The 24184-nt window shown below is 34.9% G+C and overlaps 1 protein-coding gene across 5 annotated transcripts in view; it reads left to right on the plus strand.

Moving 5' to 3' along the window:
• Positions 1-24184, plus strand: part of CSMD3 (CUB and Sushi multiple domains 3) — a 1234985-nt gene that overhangs the window by 744464 nt on the left and 466337 nt on the right. For all 5 annotated transcript variants that reach the window (XM_050802135.1, XM_050802136.1, XM_050802137.1 and 2 more), the window contains one exon: positions 21678-21860. In XM_050802135.1, coding sequence (XP_050658092.1) covers positions 21678-21860 — 183 coding nt within the window. The remainder of the gene's footprint in view (positions 1-21677; positions 21861-24184) is intronic.

Here is a 24184-nt window from a genome sequence, read left to right on the forward strand (position 1 = left end):
CTTTTATTTTGAGCCTATGTGTGTCTATGCACATAAGATGGGTCTCCTGAATACAGCACACTGATGAGTCTTGACTGTTCATCCAATCTGCCAGTCTGTGTCTTTTAATTTAGGCACTTAGCTCATTTATATTTAAGGTTAATATTGTTATGTGGGAATTTGATCCTGTCATCATGATGCTATCTGGTTATTTTGCACACTAGTTGGCACAGTTTCTTCATAGTGTCTTTGTCTTTATATTTTGGTGTATTTTTCCAGTGTCTGGTACTGTTTTTTTCTTCCACTATTTAGTGCTTCCTTCAGGAGTTCTTGCAAGGCAGGCCTGGTGGTGACAAAATCTTTCAGCATTTGCTTGTCTGAGATGGATGTTATTTCTCCTTCCCTTATGAAGCTTAGTTTGGCTGGATATGAAATTCTGGATTGAAAATTCTTTTCTTTTAAGAATGTTGAATATTGGCCCCCACTCTCTTCTGGCTTGCAGGGTTTCTGCTGAAAGATCTCTTTATAGTCTGATGGACTTCCATTTGTAGGAGACCTGGCCTTTTTCTCTGGCTGTCCTTAACATTTTTTCCTTTATTTCAACCTTGGAGAATCTGATGATTGTGTATATTGGGGTTGATCTTCTCATGTAGTACCTTAGTTGTGTTTTTTGTATTTCCTGAATTTGAATGCTGGCCTGTCTTGCTAAAATGGGGAGGTTCTCCTGGATAACATCCTGAAGTTTGTTTTCCAACTTGGTTCCATTCTCCCCATCTCTTTCAGGTTCTCTGATCAATGGTAGGTTTGGTCTTTTTACACAGTCCCATATTTCTCGGAGGTTTTGTTTGTTCTTTTTCACTCTTTTTTTTTCTAATATTGTCTGCCTGTCTTATTTCAGCATTGTCTTATTTGATCAATTTGGCTATTGATATTTGGACTCATGAGTGGGATCTTCTGATCTATGGGTTGCACAGTTCCATGGAAACAGCACAGTTTCCCAGACTGCGTAGCACACTCACTGCCTCCCTTGGCTAAGGGGTGGGATCTACCCTGCCCCCTGTGGCTCTCAGGTGGGCTGCTGAACCACACTGCTCTTCCTTTCTCTCTGTTAGTCATGCCAGCCACCTAGTTAGTCCTGATGACAGAACCTGGATACTTGGATATCAGTTGCTGGTGCTGGATTTGCATACTGTTTGGTTCTTTTTGTTGAGAGCCTCCAATCGCCACTCCTTCTTGTAGGCCATCTTGGCCCTGTCCTTTAGAATCTATTTTTAAAGACAGACTAATAACCAGCTTCCCCAAATGTTGAGTTGGGTCTCCTGAAGGAAGTCTGCAGCACCTAAGTAAGTTCAGTTTTCCATTCAATATGTTACGACAGAAACTTCAGGCTTTTTTTTTTTTTTTTTTAAATTTTTGATTCTACACAGTCTTGGCATGTCAAGGGATTGCAGTAATTCCTAACTGTCTTAATAATTAGGTGCAGAATTCCTTGTAAAACTTATGGACTAGCAGATATTCAAGATTAAAAGGCTACAAGGCACAAATCTCTTAATGCCCAGATCCTTAAAATTCCCAATATACCCTAAAAGTCAAAACCAGAATAATTACATTTGAAAACTCATCAGTCCAAGGAAATATTAATCCAGCTACTCTACACCAGCAGTAACATAAAATCCATCCTACAATTGTGGGGACTCCTGTCCTGATAAATCTACTCACTGTCCCATAAATCCAACCCTGTGATTAACCATTTTAAAAAGGAACAGGAGTAGGTGAATAATTAACATGAATCAACCACTTAAAAGGTAAAAAGATCTGTTTAATAGAAACTAAATTACCTCAATATTACTTAAATTTTTGAATCAGACTGCATTTAATTGAAATAAAATTTTAATTACCCCTTCTCCCAACTTACAAGGTGTTTTTATTGTTGTTTGTTGGTTTGATGTCAAGTTAACATTTCATTGAGGATCCTCCTCTTCATAGTGGGTCATCTTAAGCTCACAGTTTAAGCTCTGAGAACATTTGTGGTGGTAGATGACAGTGTCACAACCCTGGAGGAGAGGTCTATAGTATCTGAGGTCTGTAGTATCACTGACTTGCACACAGAGTGTCAGAGATTTTACCTACTAACTCCAACGTCATCCTCTCTCTGAGCTCAAAATCATTCTCACGGGCCAGCAAAGTTCAAAAGCCAGAGCTTCTCAGTTATTCTTGCATCTCCTATCAGGCCATAAACATAATGGCTCCAAGCTAACAAAGGTTCACATACCACCAGTAGTTTAATAGTTAGGCATAGTGCCCTAAGTAAGGCTCTTCTAGAACACCTTGATATGTAAGTGGTAAGTAATTATCAAAATAAATAAAAATAGTCCAGACATAGTGGCTCACACCTGTAATATCAGCAAGTTAAGAAACTGAGGGAGGAGGATGGCTTAAGTCTAGAAGTTCAAGATCAGCCTGGACAACAAAGCAAGATTCCATCTCTAGATAACATTTTAATATTTAGCTGGGCATGGTGGTGCGCACCTGTAGTCTCAGCTACTCATGAGGCTGAGGTGGGAGGATCACTTAAAGTCATAATTTTAAGACCACCCTGGCAACATAACAAGACCCTGTCTCTACAAAAAATAAAAATAAATAAAAATAAAATATCCAGGCATGGTGTAATGCTCCTGTAGTCCCAGATACTCAGGAAGCTGAGGCAGGATTATATTTGAGCCCAAGAATTGGAGGCCTCAGTCAGCTGCAGTGAGCCATTATCTGGCCACTGCACTCCAGCCTGGGTGACAAAGAAGACTGTGACTCTAAAAAAGTAAATAAATAAACACATAAATACATAAATAAATACATAAATAACAATGATATTGATATACAAATTGTATTTTTGTTTAGAAAGGTTCTCAGAAAATCAATTATAATGACAATTCAAAAATCCAGATTACTCTTTTTGGAATTAGTCCAGTTATAACTAATCAGGGTAGACTGTGGGTTTTAATGAAGCCTAGCTTTGAGTTCCAATATTTCTACCTCTGATTTCCCTCATGATTCATGAATATAAAAAAGATAAAATAACATATTAGATGCCAGTTATTTTGCTGGGTGTTAGGCACATGAAAATAGAAATTTTTACTTCTTAAAGACTCAACAATCCACAGAACTAGTTCAACTCTTCCTACCTTTTCCTGTCATATTATGTTTTCTCTTCCTTCTTCTTTACAGCCTTTATTTTGTATAAATCGCAATGTCCTTTTTTAATGGTGCCTCCATCTTCATTTTGGGCCTTCTGGCCTATTATTATTTTTTTTCAAGGAAAATCTCCTCATGAGGTCAGAAATTACCCTGATAAAATTTTTTTCTTCTCGTGAAAATAGAGATTATAAGTACCTTAAAGCCTTCACCATTTACTTAATTAAGATGTATCTATTGTTCGGCTATCTTCATTTGTAAGCACTTATATCAGTTACTATCTTTGCAATAATGCTGCTAAAATATCCACTCTACTATAAAATAAGAAGTATTTATTTATTGCTCTTTTTTTCTGTGAATCAACAGCAATTAGTTTGATGTAGTGAGCCGGCCTGTGGGGCTCTCATTTAGCCTGTTGGCTGGCTGGACTTTGGCTCCAGAAAGTGGTTCTAATTCAGGTCTACTCCAGGGTCTCTTATCCTTGGAGCAGCAAATGGCAGGTGTCCCAGAAAGGGAAGCAGAAATATGCAATACCTCTTACAAAGTACAAAGCTTTTGTCAAAATCTCTCAACAGAAGTCTTATGAGAATTTATGCTTATCTAGTATATATCACAGTATAAAGACTTCTGCTCTACCCACCCTAAGCAAGAAATTATGATTTTTTAAAATGTGTGTAAAGTATAAATACTCATGAAGTAAGAGATTTTTTAGACTTTGCTTCCCTTCACACTTGGGCCACTACATCTTTTTCAAGACTTTCTTTGTCTTTCCCCCATACCCAATTCTTTTTACTCCAAACCTTAATACAAAAACAAAACCAAATGTTAATAAATACAAGCTTTTTCCACTAAGAAAAAAAAAAAAGTTGTAATTTCTGTATGTGACTGGTGTTGGGTTAACGTGATTAAAAACATAATTGGCCAGCACCGAAAGCCTCTCCACAAAAGCAGTATAGAAAGAAAACTATTTTTATTATTGAATAAGCATTAAACGAGAACAAGATGTGCATCTTAGGCAATCTGCTAAAGAGATTGAAAAGCCAGAAAGACGCGTTAGCCTTTTAAATAGCCAAGCAGATATAACGTCATTAGACACAGGTTCTCACAAGAAAAGGTAGCTTGTTCTCAAGTAAAAGAACTTGACACCACTGTTTGTCACTCATAGTTTATCTTAAACTCACCTATAATTGGGGTGACCATCTGTGTTGGCTTTATTCAAAGAAAAAATAAATTGGCTTTTTCTGAAGAAAAAAACAACAACAACATATCTTTATGGCAGGAGGTAGTTTTGCAACTTGGCATATGTTGGACTCCTACCTTTTCACAGAAACTGGGAGATTACAGTGCTCTCTTCCTAGATGGTTATATTCCAAAGAAATGGCTTACAGGTCCTTAAGGAAGAATTTTTAAATTTTGAGAATAGCAAAGGGCTTATTTAGTATTTTAAAAATTACATATACTTGAAAAAGAAAAATCTGACAATTACGATTTTTCTAAAGTGAGGGATCTGAGATAAAGGGAGGTGAAAAGGAGTCTCTCTTCTCTTATTTTCAATGGGAGTCTCCTCTCATTTCGATCCTAACACTAACCCTAACCCTAACCCTAAAAAATTAAGCCTCTTTTTATTTTGTGCTTGCCCTTACGCTGTCCCTTCCCTTTCTAATAGACAGGGGTTTATTCTTTGTTTATATTTACTCTGCCTAAAGCAGCAGTCCCATTTTAATAATAGATACTAGAATAGGAAAACAAAATTGTTGGTTGAGAGGAAAGTTAAACTAAATGACCTTTAAATAAGCTTCAGAAAGGACTAGAATTTTATAAAACTCTTTTCTTTCTCAATTTTAGTATTTTTTTCTGTTTCTCTGAATTGCAATTTCTTAATCAATGTGATTTAAATTGAGCTAAATACCTTTCATTAAAAACCAAGTGTTTATTCTGATTGTCAATCACATCTCTATTCTTCTAGTAACCTCTATTCAAATTTAGCCTTCCCCAAGGGTGTCCTAAGGAAACAAGTCTTAAGAGATACTCAGTGAACAGATGACTGTGGGGTCAAATAAGCTTTAAAATATACATGTACACAACTATTTTTCAATATAAAAGTCATACTGGTTAATGGGCCATTAAATAATTTTAGTGGTTTGGGGCCAACATTTACTTTTTTATGTAATGGAATAGAAAATTTCAGAAGACATTACTTATAATACATCTATGGGGATATGTATTTTACTATGAAACATATTTCGCAGTTATTTATTTTTGTTTGTGTTTGTTGGCATGTGTATATGAACTGGGGTTGTTGGAAATACATGAAGACCATGCAAATGGGAATAAATCAAGGCTACTTATTCAGAGCTTTCTGTAGCAAGGGAGCCAGCCACCATCACTTGTCTTTGGCAGAGACTTAAAGGCAGTCAGGAGAATGGGAAAACTTCATTAGTTAATAAAAAAGGAAGGATTCAGTTATGCTTTGGTTGGAGGTTGTTGGTGTGGGGAAGCTGAAGATAAGCTAGCTACCAGGGTAGTCTCAGCAGCACATTTGGCTTTCTTGATTGATCCTAAGTTGGAAGTGGAAAGAAACATGAAAAAAGTTTGCTGTCATTGACCAAGTCTGACCTTTTTTGCTCTCTATTGTTGCAGAGGTTGTGGTTTGGTTCCCTGGATTTTTTTTTATGTAGGTGTTTTTGCTCTATTGTCCTGTATGGTGTGGTGGTTTTCCAAAATATATTCAGTCCTTCAGATTAAAAAAAAAATAATAATCACCCTAACAACCCATAAAACTTGTTTACTTTGCAATATATTTTTACGTTATTTTTAACCTTTAATCTTCCTTCTACACTTCCCACTTCAAACATGTTGCAAGTTTTATCATGTCTGTTACCGTGTTTTGGTCCCCACTCTAATATCCTTTATTTTGTGCTCCTTTAATTATTCCAAAACTAACCCCAATTCCTTTCTTGAATCTGCTCTTCTCATAGATTTAAAATTAGCTTTAGTTTTGTTTCTTATTTATTCTAAAATTGCTAATGTCTTTTCCATTCTTACACAATTAACTCCATTATAACCAGATGTAAGAAATTCTCTACCATCTGGGTATAATTTACTTTTCCACTTATGTCTTGAAAGCTTTTTCCTTTCAAACTTTGATGTGCCTCCTTCTTCTTCTGTACTATAATTACTAAATTCCATATACAAAAGTCCTTTTCATTCATTAGGGACCATATGAAATTTAACTTCCTTGAAGCAGTCTCCTATAATTGTCCCTATGCTCACCTAGTTTCACATGAAAATAACTTTTTCTCCCTCTGAATTTCTAAAACACCTTGAATAAATAACAATCATTTGTGTCATATTGCCTTACATTTAAATTAATTGTATATCTATATCATATAACTAATAATTTTCTTTATATATGGAATCTTTATCTTGGTCAACTTTTTAAACTTTACAGCCTATGTGCAGACTATGTCTGATATGTACTGTTGTTAAATAAATAAGCCCAAACATCTGACTTTTGAAATGTATTTTTCAGTCTCCAAACAGTATATCCCAAATACAACTTAATATTCTTTTAAAATTATAGGGTTCTTTCTAGAATTTATAAGAGTTAAAATGCAGATAATAGTAAGAAGTTACATGTTAATTCAAGTTCAAACTAAAGATGATTGATTTAGGATTCTCTTTTGAGAATAAATTTTTCCTGGACACTGAGCCCTGGGAGCCTGAAAGATAGACAAACACAATAGAGAAATAGTTTTCAAAACAGCCCTCAAAGGTTGAGGAAAGAAATCAGCTCCAAAGACCTAGTATTATATTGTTGTTTCTATACCCATCACCAATTTTCCAAATTGCCTGTTTTACGTTGTATTTATTTCCTTGAGAAAATACCTAGTCCCATTCATCTAGGAACCAGCCCCCAGCACCACCACCACCCCCTCCAGTAATTAGCTCAGCACAGATGCAGTCTCAATAATGGTTTATTAGATTGAAAGAGGTTGTGCTGATAGCCCTTTAATTTTATAAAGGGCTAACAGTATCAACATGATTAGTTTTAAAGCAAAAGGCATCTTCTGCTCACTTGTTTCACTGTGACTTTTCTTTTCTTTCTTTCTTTTTTTTTTTTGAGACGGGAGACGGAGTCTCTGTCTCCCAGGCTGGAGTGCAGTGGCGCGGTCTCGGCTCACTGCAACCTCTGCCTCCCGGGTTCACTCCGTTCTCCTGCCTCAGTCTCCGGAGTAGCTGGGACTACAGGCGCCCGCCACCACGCCCCGCTAGGTTTTTTTTTTTTTTTTTTTTTTTTTTTTTTTTTGTGTGTGTGTGTGTGTGTGTGTGTGTGTGTGTGTGTGTTTTAAGTAGAGACGGGGTTTCTCCGCATTAGCCAGGATGGTCTCGGTCTCTTGACCTCGTGATCGGCCGGTCTCGGCCCCAAAGTGCTGGGATTACAGGCGTGAGCCAGGGGGCCCGGCTGACTTTTCTTAATGTAGTCTTTCATAAAAATAAGTAAGAGTGGTTGATCCTTCTTACTTGCTTTATAGATATAAAAAGTTATATTTCCAGGTAATTTGAAGTCCATTTACCATCTAGTAGATACAGTAAGAGCAATAATGTTTCAAAGTTTTTGATGGTGGCTGTTGGGCTGTATGCAGTTAAGGTTCTTTCAAAAGAAAAATCCATTTACTTTTATTGCTATTATAGTTCAAAAAATATTGATCTATCCCTGCTTGCAAACTCTTTTAAACAGGTAGCTATAGGATTTAGACAAAAATCTATATTCCACTTTGTTCTTTCATTCAAAGTACTTCAAAGGAAAATGTTTAAAAAATAGACAGGTTAAGTGAGGTTGCAAGTGAACAATGCTATGTTGAATCTTTTTATAAAAAGAAATGGTTCCCGATACTTTCATTTTACTGCTCCATTATTAGATTATAAACTCCTAAGAAAGAAGTGTCATGTCTCTTTAATTGACTCTATATCAAGTTTAGTTCATTTCACATGATAATAGTGTGACAGTTGCTAGGTATGGAGTATTTGGTGTGCACAAACAGAATGGTTTTCTCTTCTTAAAATAAAATCAAAGGCCCTTAACGTTGCACACAAGAGTAGCCCCACATCTCTCTAATCTCATGTCTTACATAACCCTCCCTGCATCTGAACTCTAGCTCTACTGAGCGGCTGAATTTTTCCAAATGTGCTCTTTTGTTCACACTACCATTCCTTGGTCAAACTTCTCTCCATACCTAAAAAGTCATGAGCTACCTCTACATCACCGCCGATATAAACACATCCATGCAAATCTTGCACATCTTAGTTCATCTTTCTGTTATAATCTTTTTTGTCTTTCTACTTCTTAGCAGAACTGTTTATTTTTTTTCTCCATGATCCCAATACATTTTATGATAAACTTACATTATTTATTAGACTTTTTATGTATTTGTATGCTTGTCTTCTTAGTAGACAATAATAAATTGTCTTATTCACCTCTGTAGTCCCAACATTCAGAACGTAGTACAATTTCAAGAGTTTTTTTGAACGATGTTAGATACTTGAATGAGTAGATGAATGAATGAATGTGTGAACAAGAAAGGTCAGAATATCTGAAAAATTGATAATGAAGCTATAATTAGCTGACTCATTGGATGATGGAATCTACTGATTTGGGATTTTTACATTGAAAGTGCCCTTGAGCATATATCTGAATTTTCTTTCCTCAAGTAGACTGTTACATTGTCCATTTGTCGCAGATAGTACCAAGTCCCAAACTGAGGGCAAACGTCAAGGAGTTCTTTGAAGAAATTTAAGTATACAAACAATGGGCTAAGTTTTTTTTTTTTTTTTTTTTTTTTTTTTTTTTTTTTTTTTTTTTAATGCTACCTCAAGGCAAGCCGAGGAGGATTCCCTTATCGCTTCATGTTTCATCTTTAATAGTCTAAACTATAACATACCCAGTAAGTCAGAATACATAAGAAATGCACTAAACTTTTGAAATCATCTCAGAGTTTTAAAACATGTACATTTTGTAGCAAAGGTGTTGACCAGAGTATAGCACATTTTTTACCTTGAAAAATGTGTGCCAGAGAATTTTAAAATATATTCTGAATACACCTATTTACCTATTTGGCAGCTCTTATAGACTGTGTATTTTTTAAGGGCAGAGATTATGGTATGTATCTTCTTTGTGATACAGGGGAGGAAAAATTTCTCCTCTACCCTTTTAGGGTATCTGACTAGGCCTAAGAAAGTGACAAGAGATAGATTAACGGGAGAAAAAGCAGGTAAGTTTTATAAAAATTTTCCATGTGCATGAGAGTCCTTAAGAAATGAAGATCCAAAGAAGTGACCAGAGCAGAAAGCTTATATATTTTTTGGACAAAGAAATAATAAATTTGTGAAGAAATGAGAAGACAAGGGGTTTGGGCTGGGGCATTAACCTATGGGGAAGTGATTAAGATATACTGGAGAACACTAGTCAAAGGTAGGGATTATTTTAGGAAGTTTGTTGTGCAGATTCATTTCAGTGTTGATTTCCAGTCTCTGGTGATAAAGATGTTCTTTTCTTCCTAGGATATCTTTCTCATGGGAAATTTCTTGGCTTGTTTTTAGGTAAAAGAGAGGAGGTCAGAAAGTTCTGTATCTGCTGTTTCTCAAGTGCCTTCATCTCAAAATAAATAATATTTTGGGGTAGCATGTCTTGAACTACTTCAGCAGCCATAGTTCCTACCCCAGTTCTTTGTACACAGTATATGCTCTGTAAATATTGAACTGAAGTGAACTGATCATACATTAAAGTGGATGAGACTAGGCTTAACATTTCCTTAACTAAACCACTTATAATCATCAAGAAGTGTGGATTTTTTAAATTCATTCCCACTATATCCCATTAACTTGTTTTGGACATGAAATAAATTTATAAGCTAGGGAGCTATTACATTAGAGCATTAGTTCTTGATTTTGGAATTGTCACATTGTGGAGCATTTCAAAGTATTATGAGGTTTCAGGAAATATATTACTACTAATAAATAATGTTTGAAGTACCTACATTTGTAAATTATGTATTTCATTTTAATTAAGCTAGAGAACAATTAGTCTTATCCATAAAAATAAGCTTAATCGCACACTCTTGTATTTCAATGTGTTCTCTTGAGAGAGAGAGAGAAACACAGAGAGAGACAGAGTGAGAGAGAGAGGATGGAGCTACTATTAAGCAGAGTCTTGCATAAAACCCCCGGAAACTCACAGCCAGAAAAATTTCTGATAATCATTGGGTTGCAGCAAAATGCTACATAATCCAAATGCATAGATCCCATACCTATGAAGACTGGCCAACTCCTTGTCTGTCCACAGACATTTTGTGCAGTTCCTCTAGCCATCCTGTAAATTTGCGATCTAAGAACTGAGTTGACGATATAAATGGCTTGTCATAAATACTCAGTACAACCATAAAAACAACTTCACATTAATGGTATTTCAAGTAACTTTATATTTAGAGTCAAAGAAAAGCATAGTTTTTATCACAGTTAAAGAATTCTGATTTCTGTTAAACATATTGAAGTATTCTTGTTGGGCTTGGTGGTTCGTGCCTGTAATCCCAGCTACTTAGGAGTTGAGGTGGGGGGATCATTGAGGTGAGGAGTTTGAAACCAAGTCTGAGCAACATAGTGAGAGCCTGTTTCTAAAAAAGAGAGAGAGAGAGAGAGAGAGAGATAATTAAATATGTATTTTTTAGAGTGTCTCTATTTGCTGTATCTCAAAAGAGTGCATGATTTAACTACTAGCTGTAGATGTTATATATTAGCTCTGTGTAAAATGGAAACCCTTGTCCCAGGGCATACTTGCTGCTATTCTAAATTTTGCATATTTTTATTAAATTGTTGTACCCAATCTGAGGCATTTTAAATGTCAGTGTTTACATTAAGATTGTAAAACACTTCACACATTTATTTATTATTGTAAATATGTCTTTTAATGCTTTCTGTGGGCAGTTATAGATTTCCTCCTCAAAACCTCTCTAAATATTGACTATAGTCTCGTTTGTCTGAGATGCTTGAAGGTGAGACATGGTTTAACTCACAAGGTCTTTTCTAGCTGCATGATTCTATATTTCACAACCTTTTTGTAAACCCGTTGTTGAGCTAATGAGATTCCCAAAAGGCTTCTTAACATTAAGAATCAGCAAAACTGCAAGTTTTACAGATCACTTTCTTTTAACCTACACAGTTTCTCTGTGAAGTATTTGAATTATAGTGTCAACTGTTGTCAAGTCAGAGATTGATCAATGAGTAGTTCTATGTCACTTTAAGGCCAGATGTTACTCTTTAGCTGGAAATCTGATTGAATTTAAAATTAGGGTTTATTACTTTAGCCATCAAGGATCAAAGTTACTTGGTCACTTTGAAAAGTGTTGAAAAAGTCCTGTTTCTACAAATCTTAGCCACTGCCATTTAAACTTATATTTCCAATATTGCTCTGAATTCACTGCATGAGAGCATTCTGACTGCTCTGCTTTTATTTCCTCTGACCTCCCATTCTAATTTATTTCAGCACCTCTTCCCCTGCTTCTGATTTCTTTGCCTGCACAGCAGGGAAGAAAAAGAAAAGAGCAGAATCATGTGCTACTCTCTATGGGTGCTAACCTCTGACCCTGGGGATGGATCCTCCCTTTGTTTCTTCCATTTAGTTGTGGATGATGCACAGATATTGAGCTGACAGTGGAGGCAACATGTATTAAAGAAATTCCAACCTCATTTTCTATTCTGAAATACATAATTATTATCACAAAATCAAGTACCAGTAGGATGCAAACTAAATTTTTGTGTGTGTTGAATTGATATTTCAATAGTAAGTTATATCGTATCAGTAAAAAACCCTGCAGGAAACAAATGGCACATTCATACTGGGTGTGTGGGGGTAGAGCTTAAGGAAACTAACAAAGGATTGTACCATATCTCTGGCTATTGACAGCAGGGAGCCACTAGTAGCTTCAGGAATGATAACCACAGCTTGGAGGACAGCGGTATGGAGTGGGCTGCCATACATAAGTGTGGTTTTCACTAATGGGACACAGCCATCACATAGCGATCAGGCAAAGAAGGAACTGGGGGAAATACCCTAATTCACTCTCCTCCTGACCTCCTCACCCCACTGTCCTACCAAAGTCCTGCTCGCTGCCTGATAACTCTGTTTTCTTACCCACAGAAAGCCTGATAGCACAGGGTCCTGGCTATCGTGGGACCATGTGGATCAGAGTTTACCTGGAAGTGGGAAAGAAGTGCAAAACCCAAGCAGAGAAGGGGCAGAATGGCTTTCGTGGGTAAACAGAAGATATCCAACACTCATATCTTTAAATTTCAAGACAACTATACAATTTAAATCATTCAAAAGACATAGCTGAACTATGTATCGCCCTATGATTTTCTCTAACTATGAGATTTTGTGATTGCTTATATTGTTTATTAAGAGGACCATATACTTTTATATGTTCTTGATTGCCTTCCTTCCTTCCTTCTTTATACATTCCACAACTGTTTCTTGAATATTAGGCTCTGAGACAGGGTATAGTGCTTAAGAACTCATCCTGGAATCACACTGACTGTATTCAAAAGCCAGCTCTGCCACTTACAATTGGTGTGTCTTTAGACAAATCCTTTAACTTTTGGGGTCCTCATGGGGCTGTGTCAGGATTAAATGTAACAGCTTAGAACCGTGTGATACATAAATTATACGTAAGTGTTTAGACACTTGGGATACAAAGTAAAAAAAATAAATAAAAAGACAGATGAGTAAATCAATAATTATAATAAAATACTTGGACCAATATAGGTATGTCCAAGGCCTATAGAAGCCCAAAGAAAAGAGCAATTAACAGTGCTCACAAGCTCAGGGCACTCATTATGGAGGATGTATAGTTTGACCTTAAGAAATAATTAGGAATTTCTTCATGTTTTATCCACTCAGAGAATGCCTTCTTTTCAGGCAGAGAAGATGTCATGCCTCAGGGCACAGAGGCTGAAAGGGAAAGACAAGTACTTCAACATGTCTGACCCTTAGGTTGCTTATGAGAAAATGATGGCAGACAGGACTGGAGAGGTAGGAAAGGCTGAGATCATGAAGGGCCCTCTATGGTAAGGAAGTTGAAGAGATCTAAATAGTTCCCAAATTACCTTCAGAGTGTGCAAGGGTGGAACTAGTGGGCCAAAGGAGTAGAGACAAAAAAGTTTCCTAAAATTAATATGACCATTCTTTCCCTTTCAACACTGGACTCGGGGAATCCTTTCCTTTCCCTCATTTTTCCCAGCACCTAGCTTACAGTGTCTCATTCCATTCTTTCTCTCGATTATCATGGGACAATAGAAAAGAGTGTGGGCATTGAAATCAGGTAGATGTTGGGTAGAATCTCAGTTGAGCTATTTCTACATATATAACTGTGGTCAGCTTCTCCAAACTTCTTTTTTTTTTTTTTCCATCCATTAATGGGAAATAATGGTGACTGGCTAATAGCATTGCAATAAAAATTACATGAGTTAAAATGATTATAGTATTCAGCAATCCCCTTTTCAAAAATAATCAATAATGTCAGCTAATATTCTTATCTTCCTGGAAATTACATCCATGTTTCAATCTTAAGGTACTCTAATCCCCTACCGTGTCTACCAATTTGTTTGCCAGTGGTCACTCACTTGTCTTAGCTTTGATTCCCTAGAAAACATAGTTGAAGCAAAGATTATAAACTAATACTTTATTGAGGAGCTTGGGAGGTGTATTTCTAAGACAGCAAGAAAGAGGGGGAAAATTATATAAACAGAGTAATTGGAGAATCAAATATAAGGTGGTACATTACTCAGCTGAATGTTTAATTATGTGAGACATGTGGACCAGTTGTGATTTAGAACCACCTGTTTTGGAGAGGAAGGGTTAACAATTTATCTACCGGTCTCCTTCCTATCTCTTCTCTTACTTTTTGATGGTCAAATTTCATCTCTCAGGCTTTAAATTCTCCACAATTTGATGCTGTTATCCATCGCTGTGGGAAGATTCCTGTGTTCCTGTGGAGTCAAATCTGGGTACTTGAGCTGCTATAGTTTATGTTGCAATTGACAAGAAAAAGGCAACTGTTACCATGGTTGTTCTGTCCTTAAGCCTTCATGAGTCTGAGGCAACTAGTAACATTAGAAGAGGAGCCAATCAAAGTGATCATGAGTGTCACTTCTGTCATATTCTCTTCATTAAAATCCAGGCAAAAATACTGGCCAATAATCAAAAAGGGGGGAATTTGACTTTACCTTTTGTTTTTTTTGCTTTTGTTTGTTTGTTTGTTTTTGAGATGGAGGTCTGCTCTTGTTGCCCAGGCTGGCATGTAGTGACACGATCTCTACTCATTACAACCTCTGCCTCCTGGGTTCAAGCGATTTTCCAGCCTCAGCCTCCCAAGTAGCTGGAATTACAGGCTCCTGCCACCATGCCCGGCTAAGTTTTGTATTTTTAGTAGAAACGGGGTTTCTCCATGTTGGCCAGGCTGCTCTCAACCTCCTGACCTCAGGTGATCCACCTGCCTTGGCCTATCAAAGTGCTGGGATTACAGGCATGAGCCACCATGCCCGGCCAACTCTACCTTTTGATAGAAGCATCAAAGAATTTGCAGACGTGTTTTAAAACCACTATGGAATGATTTGAGAACAAGTTGCAAACATAATAGCCCATCACTCCCAAATATTCAGTTTGAATTGCCCCAAAACAAAAAACTCCTTTATGTAACCACAAAACAACCATACAAGTTAGAAAATCAACATTAATAAAACGCTTCCAAACAAATTAACAAACCCCATCCAAATTTCACTAACTACACACACACATGCATGTGAGCACGTGCGCACACACATACATGTATGTTTTTCATTCCTTGTCCAGGATTCAACTCAAGAACCTGCATTGCATTGTTGTCATGTCTCTTTAATTTCCTTCAATCTGGATAAGTTCTTCAATGTTTCCCTATCTGTCATGACCTTGATAGCTCTTTTATTTTGTGATATATCCCTCAATCTAGTTCCATACAATCTTTTCCCATACCCAGACATAGGCCACACATTCTTGACAGGGGTACCACAAAAATGATGCTTGTCCTCTCAGTACATCACACCAGGATGCAAACAATGTCAATATATCCCAATATATGCCCTATGTGGTCATTGATCACCTAGTAAAATGGGTTTCTTCCAGGATTTTTCATGAGAACATCACCAATTTCACCTTTGTGATTTATATGTGTTTCACAAGAGAGGTAATATCTTATTTTTTATCAAACATCCAGCCAAGAATCCACAACCACTGTGATGGTTGCCAAATATTAGTTTTCTTTTTTTTCCCCACTTACTCGGTATTTATTAACTGTCCCTCTATATGGAGAAAATGTTTTCCCTTTGTCCCATTTATTTATTTATATCAATAGGAATGAATGCATTCAAATTTTATTCAATGTGTTGTACTCTGCCATTATCATTGTTTGATGGTTAAATTGCACCAGAATAGCCAGTGGAGCTTCTTCAAACTGGCCTCTATGTCCTTTTGATATGTCCCCATCGTCATTCTTTAAGTACACCCCGCTTTTCTGGCACAACAGGGTATTCCAGCCTCACTTATCCTTTTCCTTGTCCATCGCCTAAAATCAGCCTCCCCAGTTTCCTTTAGTGAAGAATGGTATGTAGACACCAACATCTGGGTACTTGATGTACTTGTTTCTATAGAGCTTTATTGCTTTTAGGACTCTCAGTGGATGTGGCTAGAAAATATGTGCACATATATATGTACATATATGTGTATGCATGACATATGTATGTATATGCACCCATTCGTATCTAGTTATATTCATATTTTAAACTTGAGTTCACACCATTTTTTAACATTTCATTTTAACCTCTTAGGATTCTTTGTAGTCTTTTCTCTTTCTACATTTGTAAATGCTCTTTTTGATAGTGAGAAGTCTGTCTATCCTTACCGTCAATGTTTCTGATTCTCACCCTTCTTCATATCTACTTAACCTCCCAACCTTACCGGCTGCCTTTTTAGCCTCACGTCTACTTCTCTGGCCCTCATCCATGATACCACCTACTTGACCCTGCCATCTCCTCAACCTCTGGTGCCACCGTCACTGCCACCTAACTCTACCCATTGCACTTTGAAAGAAAAGGGAAGAAAAAGGCTTTATACCTTTTCTGATACTGTTCTCTCTATTTGGGATACTTTTTCCTTCTTTTGTCTTTTTTAGTCTACTCAGTGAGTTAACTCTGAAAATAACTTCAGGGTTACCTCTTCTGTGTAGTATTTACCTCTTTTCCAATCTCCAACTCCAAGGAGACTTAGTTAATACCTCCTTTGTGCCTTCAGTTAAGAACAGGGGCTACATTTTATTTGTCTTTATATCCTTAGTACCTTATTTTATTTTTTATAAATATTAGAAACTAAGTAAAAGTTTTATAAATGAATAACTAGTGAATGAAAAGTCTTCCACAATAGCATGGTGATTAAGACTTTATACAAATCTCAATTTACGAGATTTGGGTGGAGAGACAAAGCCTAACCGTATCACTGCTGCACAGGAAAAGAATCCAAAAGCAGTGGTACATAATAGGTGCGTGTTTACTTTACTTACTGTGTATTGTTTCCAGTCTATGTTAGAGAGTATTTACAGCTTCATTACATTTAAAACATATTCTTAATTTTAAAGAATGTTGTATTAATGGAGCAAAGAAAAAAATATGGTTTCAAATAGATTAACACTCACTCTCAACACAAACCCAAAGATAATAGAAAGTGTATTTAAAAATATAATGATGCCTAAGAATGAAAAGATAAAATTTATAATTGTTTTGAGGCTGTAGGGTATTCCCAAGATAAAAAAGTGTAAATAAACATAAAAATAAATGGTTGTTATCATTGTGTTTTCTTGCTCAAACATAAGTTTTGTTCTCCCCTAAACTACTTCCTCCTGCATCTTTTCATCATAGGCATAACAACCATTATGATTCACTGTATAAATTTTGAAATATGCTGCATTAGAATAAAGTTCACTGTGCTACTCTTTAAATACACTTATCATTAAATCCAAGGAAACACAGTAAAAGAGGAATAAGAAAATATTTTTAAATAATTAGAGTAGGTACCCTCACAAAATTAAGGGGAGAAATTGTATTCATGAATAAAAAAAGAAGAAGAGTATGAAGCAATAAGAAATAACAATGATTAAAATCATTAAATATTTAGGAAATGACAACAAGATTTTTCAATATTTAAGGTAATTTGTAATTAAATAAAACGAAACAGTGAATTAGTAAACTGAAGTTTATAATATATAAATGTATATGTGTGTATATGTGTATTTTTTTTATATAAACATGGAATTATTGAATTCTTCTAGAATGCAAAATAGGGAATCTTTACAAATAAGAAGTTGAAAGGTTGAGCAACATGAAGGCTAAATTTCTAAGTTTCAACATTCAATGTGAACAAGTTTCAGAAAGATGAGGACATATAATAAACAACATTTTAAAGGAAATAATGCTAACAATTTCCTAGAATTGAAAAAAAAAAGTTACAAGGTATTTGACAGAAGTAATCTATTGAGCACTTAGTAGAAAAAATAGACTTAAAAATGAGTATATTTAAAAACAGCAAGTCTGAGAAGGAATCCTAGCTCTTAAAAGAATGGAGGAGAAGAGGCAGATTAATTATGAAAATTAAAATCAATTTGGTATCATATTTCTTATCAGGAATACTAGATGGATAAAAGACTAGAGGAAAATATCTTTAAAATGCTGAGGGCAAATCATTTTGATTTAAAATTTTATAACTTACCCACTATTAGTCAATAGTGAGGGCAAAATAAAGACATTTTCAGATGAAGAAGGATCTATTCTTTCAATAACAGAAACAAGTTTTAGAAGAAGGTATAAGAGTAATAAACTGTGAACCTAGCAATAGTATCACCCCCCAATCACCTAGCACTTTAACATAACTATTTCCTGTTTAATCTTTTCTTTCACTGAACTGTATATCACATTCTAAAATAAGACGTTATTTGTTTATTATTATTATTATTATTTTATTATTATTATTTTTTTGAGACAGAGTCTCACTGTGTTGCCCAGGCTGGAGTGCAGTGGTGCAATCTCGGCTCACTGCAAGCCCCACCTCCGGGGTTCACGCCATTCTCCTGCGTCAGCCTCCGGAGTAGCTGGGACTACAGGCTCCCACCACCATGCCCAGCTGATTTTTTTTTTTTTTTTTTCAGTAGAGACGGGGTTTCACCGCATTAGCCAGGATGGTCTCGATCTCCTGACCCCGTGATCCGTCCGCCTCAGCCTCCCAAAGTGCTGGGATTACAGGCGTGAGCCACCGCGCCTGGACTGTTTATTATTTATAGTTTGCAAATTTCCAATGGAATACATGCTTTCAGAGAGAGAGATCTTTGTTTATTTATTGATGTATCCTAGACACCTAGAACATCATCTGACACATGTAAATACAGTAGTCCCACCTTGTTCATAAGGATATGATTCAATAGCCCCAATGGGTGCTTTAAACCACAGATGGTCCTGAACTTTATACAGGCTATTATTTTCTATAGATAGATAGATAGATAGATAGATAGATAGATAGATAGAATAAAGATTAATTTGTAAATTAGACACAGCTTGATAACAATAATTAAAAATAAAATAGAACAATTATAATAATATACTGTCATAAAAGTTATGTGAATGTGCTCTCTGTCTCTCTCAAAATAATTCACTGTACTATACTTACCTATTTTTGGACCACAGTTGATCTCAGGTAACTGAAACCGCGGAAAGCAAAATGCAGATAAAGAGGAACTAGTGTGTAAGATGATCAACTGTTGCATAAACTAAATAACTGAACGATGCTTTAAAATATGTGAAATGAATTTGATTCAACTATTAAAGAGTGTTGTCGAATTCACACTTGGAACTTTAACAGGCTTCTTTAAGAAGTTGTTGGAGCCAGTAGACATTGAAGGCATAAATAATTTCAACTTGATTAATATAACAAATTGAAATGAATATATTTCATTTATTTATCCACTGCAAGACCTTGATATACATATACGGAATACTAAAGAAACAATGTTAGAAAGCAACAACAAAATGATAGCTCAACCCATAAATTTTAAAACACTCAGAAATTATTTATGAGTTACAAAGTAAACCAAAACACAAACTACAAACTTCTCACAAGTGAACAATAAAATCTCTTCATATCAATTTAGAGCTAAATTTGTTTTATTTTTTAATAAATGAGAAAGACTGAAAATACACTAAAAAAAAGTTCTAAGATTTCAACTCAGGAAAACAGAAAAAAGAGCAGCAATATAATGCAAAAGAAAACTGAAGATGGAATCCAAAAATATAAAAAGAAAAGATGTTTAAATTAAAATAAAAACAATAGAATTTGCCAGGCACGGTGGCTCACACCTGTAATCCCAGCGCTTAGAGAGACCAAGGAGGGTGAATGACTTGAGTTCAGAAGTTCGAGACCAGCCTGGCCAACATCTTGAAACCCCGTCTCCACTAAAAATACAGAAACCAGTTGGGCATGGTGGCATGAGCGCCTGTAGTCCCAGGAAGCTGAGGCAGGAGAATCTCTTGAACCTGGGAGGCAGAGGTTACAATGAGCCGAGATCATGCCACTGCACTTCAGCCTGGGTGAGAGAGTAAGAGACTCTGTAAAAAAAAAAAAAAAAAAAAAAAAAAAAAAAAAAAGCCAGAATTTATCAACAGCAAACACTGGTTCTTTAAGCTGACTAATAAATTTGACAACCTTTTGTAAATATGAAGAAAGAAAACCAGAAAGTAAATACTAATAGCATTAGAAGTGAGAAATAATTATGGCATATTTGTAATGGAGATGTTAAAAAATCTTGTAACAGAATTCTGCTATGACTAAACTACCAGCAAACCTTGAAAAATGTCACTTCCCTAAGGTTCATGGGTTGCCAATATTGGTCCAAAACCCTTTCCAAGAAACAAAAGAAAAAACAAACAACCACAAAAAAACACTTAAATAGGAAAATAACCTTACAGGCACATAAAATGGTAGTCACATTACTACCAAACTCATCCATGCAATACTCCAATATTTTTTCTTATAAAAATTAACCTAAAGACTAGTAAAATGTGGAAAATTACTAGTATCTTCTCTTGATATTAAAACTAGGTAGGAAGAGCAGAAAAAAAAAATTATAGACTAATGTCCCTGATAGATAAAAAAGTCTAAGAAAATATAAAATCAAATCCAGTTTTTTAAATAAATCATCAAAAGCACATATGATTTCTGCTAAGCATATAAGGATGTTCAAAAGTGTCTCTAAAACATATTGTTTGGTTAAAACGGAGAAAGAAAATAATATTGACAGTATAATAAAAGTTAAAGTATGATATACATGAAACAATACTGCATAGTTTTTGTGAAGATAATTTTTAGGTTTCTATAATGTTACATAACAGATATGTCTGCATGGAATTATACATCTTGAAAACAGAACTGGAAAGATACACGTTAAATTGGTGCTAGTGGGTAACAGAGGAGCTAGGAATGTGATGATATTGGAGTGTCAGGAGAGACTATAACTTTATCTTAAAGTTACATTTTTTAAATTTGTATTTATTTTTACTTGTTACTATTATTTGTCTAAAGACAACTGTATTACTAAGATTTTATGTGACTTATAAGCCAAATCAACCACCACAATAATTTCCTGCTAACATTCATAGTTAAACAGTGATGATCCCAGATATTTGAAGTTTCTTTGGATGCACTTCAAAGGTTGTTTTAATGGTGTTAAAATATTTTTTTCGATCTCTTTCAATTGATCCAAGAAACATTTATTAAGGAACATAGCTGAGTATTTTGGAATTCAAACCTGATTGCTTCCTTTGAGTAGATTTATTTTGGCCGGGGGGTCTAGTTGGGGAAATAATTCAACCAACAAGTACCAGATTGAGGAACAAATCCTAGGTGACAGGTATTCATCGATTTCTGTAGGAGTATAGACACAGAGAATGTTCCTTCATGTCCTGGTCATGATTCAAAGATTTACTATATCCTGTAGAAATTATAAGAATAAGAAAAGTCTTTGGAATTTGAGGGAAATATACATTTATGTCTAGGTGTGTGTACATTTATGTGTATATGTCATACAAAGAGAAAATCTGAGATCTTATCATAGTTTTTGTTAAGTACATGGCCTCTGGCCACCTCATTAGCTCTGATAACCTCAGATTCTTCATCTACAAAAAGAAAGATATATACTAATTATTCTCTAAAGATCATTTATCCAATCATGCCTATCAGAGTGGCAAAAAAAAAAATAAGATTGGAGAATATATTTATTTTTTGATCTGAAATATCTCCACAACAAAGAGCATATATCTACCTAACTTGTATAATGGGTATCATATGCCTGCAACCCTGGGAAGGTGACTTTTATCTTCTATTTTTCCAGAAATTGAGAAAGAAAGTTGTGGTGATCCTGGTACACCCTTATATGGAATTAGAGAAGGCGATGGATTTTCTAATCGCGATGTTTTAAGGTTTGAATGCCAGTTTGGGTTTGAATTAATTGGAGAGAAATCCATTGTTTGTCAAGAGAATAACCAATGGTCTGCAAACATACCCATCTGTATCTGTGAGTACCAAATGCTTTGCTCCCAGACAGCATATGTTACCCTGTCCTTGCATATAATTGCTTTTGTAATTAATTGCAAAGAGCTGCAACCGTGTAATTATTTTTGGATGAGTAGCACTTTGTGATACTATCTTTAACAAGTGTGCTTATGCCAAATCATAAATTTTATTACAGATTTAAATAAAGTTAACATAGTTCACTTGGTAATGGCAAAATATATATTACGTGTGTTCTTACATTTTATTTCGTGGCATTTTATACTTTCTAGATAGCATACTTCTTATGGAAATTATACATCTGAATGAATTCTAATAGACTCATTTATTTTAATAAGGTAGTATAAGTTTATTTGCAATCAAAAACATTAAAATATTTAAAGCTTATATTTTATGTATAATGCACTAACTTATTTTTGCTTGTAGATGTTAACACTAATGCATGAGGTGACATTTTTTTATATTGCATAGAACACAATTCATTAACATTAATGATATACAATATGCTTGGATTAAAATAGTGTATTCAAATACATTAAGATATTGCAGTTTAACTACAGTAAAAGTATAATTTGTATTGTCTATTCATGTACTTGGTGGGCTCAATTAAATACTGTCTTCGTTACATTAAAATGAAGTGGATATTTTTAGAATTTCCCTAGTAACAGTATATTTTGTTTGCTCTTCAGGAAGTCTAGAAGAGGAAAAGTGCACAGGTTCCCTTCACAGACTCTTTTTGTTTTAGTTCTTATCTTTAACCAAGATCACTTGGTGAAGTTCTTGTAAGAGAAGAAAACATATTAGAAGGATCTGATTCGATTTACTAAAGCTTAGTAATACTTCAAAATACTTTTGTTGAAAGTTTTTAATTCTAGGTGTTCTTCTAGGAGGACAACGTTGACTTAATACTGGAGAATCCATTAATGTAATATATCACATCAAAAATAAAAATATTTTAAGAGCATTTTAATAGACTCCAAAATGCATTTAGTGAAAATATTGAAAATTTTGCTGACTAAAACCAATTTTTAAAACATTCTTGAATACTAGGAAGCATTTTTTTACTATTTTAAAATTAAGTCTAATATCCTGATATGTGATAAAAATGTAGCAATTAATAATGTTTTATATACCAGTAATAGCTAACTTGAAAATACATTTAAAAGAGAATGTATTCAGAAAAAACAATTATAAAATACATATAAATAATCCTCATATATTTCAAATAACTCATACAAAAAATTATAAAACTTTACAAGAAAAGAAAATTTTATGGGAACAAAATACAGATAGAAGCCATGTTCCTGAATGATAAATTAATATATCAAATACATGAGTTATACAGAAATTGCTTTTCAATTTTAGTCAAAATTCTAACATAGTTTTTCTGGGAACTTGGCGTAATGCATTGACATATAGCTAAGTAAAAATCAGGTAGGAGTAGATACAAGAATTTTGTAAAAGCAAAGTGCTTCTGTGGATGCTAAATTATCATACTAAGTTATGAGTATGGTACCGACAAATTGTAACACACTTGGCAAAGGGAAGTTACATAAAAACTGCATCTGATATAATTAAGAATTTAAAGTATGATATAAGCATCTATCTATCTGATAACAGAGATTAAAGTGGTGTCTTTGGTTAGCTCTTGCTCCAAGTGGGGATCATTCAGATCAGGAGATGACAAACCGACTGTGGGCCAAATCCATCCTCCTGCCTGGCTTTTTAAGTAAAGTTTTATTGGAACATAACCAAACACTTTCATTTACTGATTGTGCATAGCTGCCTTCCAGCGACAATTGCAGAATTAAATAGTTGCAAAGGAGATCGTATGGTTTGCAAAGCCAAAGCATTTATTACCTACTCCTTTACAGAAAAAGATTGCCAATCCTTAATTTAGATAGGAGTTATAGGATCAAATTATTTCAGGACCCAGGCAGGAAAGAGTGTGAAGAGGGAATAGGAGTAAGTATGTGTGCACCCATTTTGGAAGTGGTAGGAAACTGGGGTGCCTTAACTTTTCAGGATAAGTTAGAATAAAAGATGTTTTTCCCTTAAATATGAAATATGATGATTTTTTGATGCGATTTCAAATTTTTATGGGGGCAGAAGAAAAAAAAAAATCAAGCCGAACACATCTGCAATCTGAATTCAATCAATGACTGTCAGTTTGCAAGCTTTAGTTTAACTCATAAAATTATGCAGAAAAAATAGATTTAAAGTGCAAAATATTTTTGAATGATAAAATGGTAAAAGTTATATAGAGAGATTATCTATCGGTTGATGCAGCTATACCTGTGGTTTCATATTTGTGTAGATAAAGAAATA

Source organism: Macaca thibetana, chromosome 8, assembly GCF_024542745.1.
Source record: "Macaca thibetana thibetana isolate TM-01 chromosome 8, ASM2454274v1, whole genome shotgun sequence".
Taxonomy (NCBI): domain Eukaryota; kingdom Metazoa; phylum Chordata; class Mammalia; order Primates; family Cercopithecidae; genus Macaca; species Macaca thibetana.